Source organism: Oryzias latipes, chromosome 21, assembly GCF_053564925.1.
Source record: "Oryzias latipes strain Hd-rR chromosome 21, Olatipes_Hd-rR_3.1".
Taxonomy (NCBI): domain Eukaryota; kingdom Metazoa; phylum Chordata; class Actinopteri; order Beloniformes; family Adrianichthyidae; genus Oryzias; species Oryzias latipes.
The window spans coordinates 3,169,831-3,174,583 of NC_136257.1; the positions used below are offsets into that span (position 1 = coordinate 3,169,831).

At 40.4% G+C, this 4,753-nt stretch overlaps 1 protein-coding gene across 1 annotated transcript; it reads left to right on the top strand.

The window, feature by feature from the left end:
* The first annotated feature begins 2,597 nt into the window (after nt 1-2,597).
* On the top strand, nt 2,598-4,142 carry LOC101166424 (olfactory receptor 4E1-like). Its single transcript, XM_004081402.4, has one exon. The coding sequence runs from the start codon at nt 3,171-3,173 to the stop codon at nt 4,140-4,142; it is 972 nt and encodes a 323-aa protein (XP_004081450.2). The 5' UTR covers nt 2,598-3,170.
* The last annotated feature ends 611 nt before the right edge of the window (nt 4,143-4,753 follow it).

Genomic DNA, 4,753 nt, shown 5'->3' on the forward strand with positions numbered 1-4,753 from the left:
CCACATCATAATTTTGTTCAGCGGATAAAAGTTTGGGGGGGGAAAATGCGCAGGGCTTTAATTTGCCCGATGTGCTCTCTCGTTGGGAAAGGACTGCCCCAACACCTGAGTCGGAAGCATCCACTTTGACTATGAGGAGAGAGGGGGAGGGGGAAGGTAGACTGCCAGAGGCACCATGACAGTCTTAAGGCATAAGTATGCATGTGTGAACATTATTTGTATTGTGTACATGTGGACATTTTTGAGCCAACAGGTATGTTTATAACATTTGAGTGTGTGTGTGGACAGGCCCCGCCCCTTCTAGATTTATATTACATCTTAACCTGACCGTAATGATAAACATCCAGCAACTTGTTGCTTTACGCTGCTTCTTGGTTTTACCCCTTCCCCCCCTCTAAAATCACCCTCCTACCCCCCCCCCCCCCCCCCCCAACATCCCTCTCTCTTCTTCCCTCCTCTCCTTTTCTGTCCAGTCCAACAGAAAAGATTTTCAAATATGATTAAAATGAATAAAGTTTGGCCTTGATTCCAAAAGGGGTTTATTCAGACATACCTCTGGTTTTTCAGAAGATTCATAACCCCTGCGGTAAAAGGAAAATATGTCAAACACAAGAGGCCCTCAGCTCTCATCTGTCTGCCCAGCTGTTGGACAGGACAAGTGAAAAATAAATAAATAAATAATACAAGAAGTGACCTCAAACACAAAAGCAAAGAAAGGAGGAGGGGGTCCTGGAACGGGCAAATGAGTCTGGCGAAGCGCGTCCGGTGAGGCGGGTCTGGCCAGCAAATGGCCCAGCGTCTATGGCAGGCGGCTTGGGCTCAGCGTCTCCTCTTCTGGTTATATCCTTTTGCAACGCATCGGGCCTTGTATTTCTCTGTTCCATCAATGTTGCTTTTGATGGCATACACCCATCGGCCGCCCTCTATGCTTCTGCCTTCAGGCAACTGCACTAAACTGAATGTCTGATTTTCCTTTGGTGAAGCCATTTCCTCATTTATTGCTTTGATCCATTCACTAGATCAGGGGTCGGCAACCCATGGCTCCGGAGCCACATGTGGCTCTTTCATCCTTCTGTTGTGGCTCCCTGTGACTTTGGAAAATAATGAGTATTTTATAATAATTAAATTTTATTTTAGTTTGTTCATTTTTCATGCCATTTCAAAGGCGCTGCTGGCTCCGCACGAAGCATGCCACGTAAAAAAACAGCTTCGTAATGAGCTTGTATTTATCGGGCGAGAACTGCAAAGCTGATAGCAGGGAGAGGCACGCGGGGCGGCTTCAATAAACACTCCGATCTTCTGCCGGGAACTTGAGGTGCTGCGGGGCAGAGAGCAACTCGCTGATGACAGAGCGTTTGCGCCAGTGTTGCCAGATAGAGTCACAGTTTTCTAGCCCAAAAGTCATCTGAAAACCGCCAGACCCAGCCAAAAACCGCCCAACACAACTTTTGTTGATGTATTTTTCCGTACTGGACTGATTTAGCAAAATAAAAGATTTTTCTAAATAAAAGAAAGTTCAGACTAATAATAAAATGTGTACAATATTGAATATTTCTTCAGCGTGCTGCCTTCTTCCATTCATTTGCTTAACCCGCTCTATCCCCGCTATAACCTGCGTTCAGCTCTTTCATCCTTGTGCGGCGCTGGAGCCCCCCGACTATCGTGTCATCCTGCTATGACCGTATTTTGCGCTCTCTGTGTACAATACACAGAGGAGTGCGGGGGAAACAAATCTCAGCTGCAGAGGGTGTGAACAGGTAGAGAGGAAAAGCAGGTAAAGAGGCGGAGGAGGGGTTTTGGCTTCAAACTCTGTCAGAGAGATGGAAACACGGGCGTCAGATTGAGACACAGCTTTCCCTGCGGGAGTTGAAGCAGAGACTTTCTCTGGGATGATTTTATAAACCCAAACATGGAAACATGATTACCAAGTAGAACTCTTCAAAATAATAATCCTGATCTCTCCACATTCTCAGTGTCTACCATGCATTGACAAACACATCGCTCCATGCAGCGATCAGACCAGAACTAGTAGCTCCTCCCACACGCGGCTACGGTATCATCCTTTAAAGAACATAATGTGCATTTGCAGCGACGTATGCTTCAGACGATGTCCGATTGGCCAATCTACATGTCAATCAAGTCCCGTACTTCTCAGTGATGATTTTGATTGGCTGGTGGATTTTAAAGAAGTCCTTTTTTATTTAAAATCTTTTCTGGCCCGCAATCTACACTCATGTCATTGAAGATTGACCGGTCGATCGCGATCGACGTAATGAGCACAGTTGAATAATATATACATGCATAATATATATATTGATGTCAAAACAGGTTGTGGCTCCGGGTGCTTTCTTTTCATTAGGGGCGGTCCCAAATGGCTCTTTGGGTAAAAAAGGTTGCCGACCCCTGCACTAGATCTATCAGAGCTTACAGCTTCTCTAAATGAAGACGGTATGTTGCTTGTGATTTTGTAGCAATAAACAAAGTTTTAGTCATGGCACAGTCAGTGTACCTGTTTGGCTTCCTTCTTTCTCTAGAAGGGTAACATCCAGTGCAAATTTATAATATTTCACCGGTGCCTAAAAACTGAGTGTTCCCGTAACACTCTTGTTTATTTGTCAGGTGTCTTCACCACATAAAATGATGGCCAGAAAGCTTAACTATTACCATACAATCAAGGAGGAAACTCAAGAATGTAGTAAAGATTTAATAAAAAGGCAATACACTCACATTCTTATAAAGAAATACACAGACACTGAAAACCATCAACTTAAATTGAAAATTAGTGAATGTTATCGGGTTATTCATTTAAAAGATCTGTTGAACAATGTACTTTTAGAAATATCACTCGTGCAGCAAGACTATCTGTAAACAAAAGCTTCCCCAAAATTAGATTAACTTTTCAGTTAATACAAAGAAATTGTATTATTTTGTTTTCATTGTTGAAAACATTTAGAAGGATTTATAATTTTTATTTTTTTTAAAAATCTCTTGGGTGGAGAATGTTGCGTAATGCGGAACTCTGCAAAAACAGAAGCAGCCCTCCAGAGATGAAGCCTTACGAGAGGGAGGAGTCCAAATAAAAGCAACTTTTCACAAACTAAGATTGAAGATGTGATTTATAATCTGTTCAACTCTGTGCTTCTATCAGGACAGGCTGGTATTGGGGGTGAATGCGGATCAATCTCTCAGCCTTTAGATTCGTTGTTATGGATTACGAGCATAACCTCACCCACATTAGAGTGGCCGGATATGTAGAACTCAACAAATTCAGACACTTTTTCTTTTGCATAATGTTTGTGGTTTATTCTTTGATCTTGTGTAGTAATTTTACAATTGTATACCTGATCTGTGTTCACAAAGACCTCCATAAGCCCATGTACACCTTTATTGCAGCACTGTTACTGAACTGCTGTGTTTTCAGCACCACTGTTTATCCAAAACTTTTGATAGACTTCCTGTCTGAAGAGCAAATCATTTCCTATTCTGCCTGCCTCTTTCAGTTTTTCATGTTTTACTGTGGATCTGGTTCAGAGTTTTTACTGCTTGCAGCCATGGCCTATGACAGATATGTGTCTATATGTAAACCTCTGAGATATGCAGCCATCATGAAGAAAAAAAACATTATTGTTCTGCTTATTTTTGCATGCCTTATACCTCCCCTTCACATTTCAGTTTTAACAATCCTCAGTTCTAAGGCAAAAATCTGCAAATTTGATCTAAATGGAATATTCTGTAACAACACAATGTATAAACTTCATTGTTTGAGATCAAAGTTTTTGACTATATTTGGTGTAGTAGCTTTAGTAGATCTTTCGATTCTTCCTATGCTTTTCACAGTTTTTACATATACAAAGATATTTATAATTTCCTATCAAAGTTGTAAAGAGTTCAGGAGAAAAGCTGCTGAGACCTGTTTCCCTCACCTGCTGGTTTTATTCAGTTTCTCCTGCTTGGTTTTCTACGATGTCATTATAGCTCGAGTGGATTCAGATATTCCAGAAACTTTACGTTTTACTATGACATTGCAGATGATACTTTATCATCCTTTATTTAATCCTTTTATATATGGGTTAAAAATGAAAGAAATATCTAAATATTTAAAAAAGATTCTGTGTCGAGCCAAACGCACAGAAAATGTCTAATATGCATTGAGAATGAAATGGATGCATCTGTTAAAGCATTTATTCTAAATGTGATCAGCAGGTTTTGTGCTGTTTGGGTTTAATTTCCTTTGTGTTTGATTCACTTCGTGTTTTGTGAAAGAAGACAATAAAATATTGGAAATGGTATCAAGAAGGTTCAATAATGAAATCACATGGTTCCTAACTTTTGGGGATTGAACGTCTGGGTCCTTGTTTACATAGTTTATTGACATTTCTAGTTTGTAACAAAATATCATGCCAACTCTAAGGTTATTCTTGGAGACCATAAAATGACCAGTAGTTGTCATTTAAAGAGGAAGAACCTCTGGCCTCATGAATCCTCACTGGTCAAACATTTAAGTGGGTTAAGGAAAACTGAATGCTGTGTGGGACCGCATGCTGAAAAACTATTCTTTCTCCTTCTTTCAGATAATCAACTCAACAGACAGTAAAAGAGCACAATTGCTGCTGTGGTGTTTTTACAGATGAGTGTAATTTGAAGATAGACCAGATCTCAAAAAGCAAACCTGCTCTAAATTGTTTCAGCTTAGATAAAAACCTAAACACTTTTTTTTCCCTTTCTTTCTTTTCTTTTTTAATTTTGTTCTGTC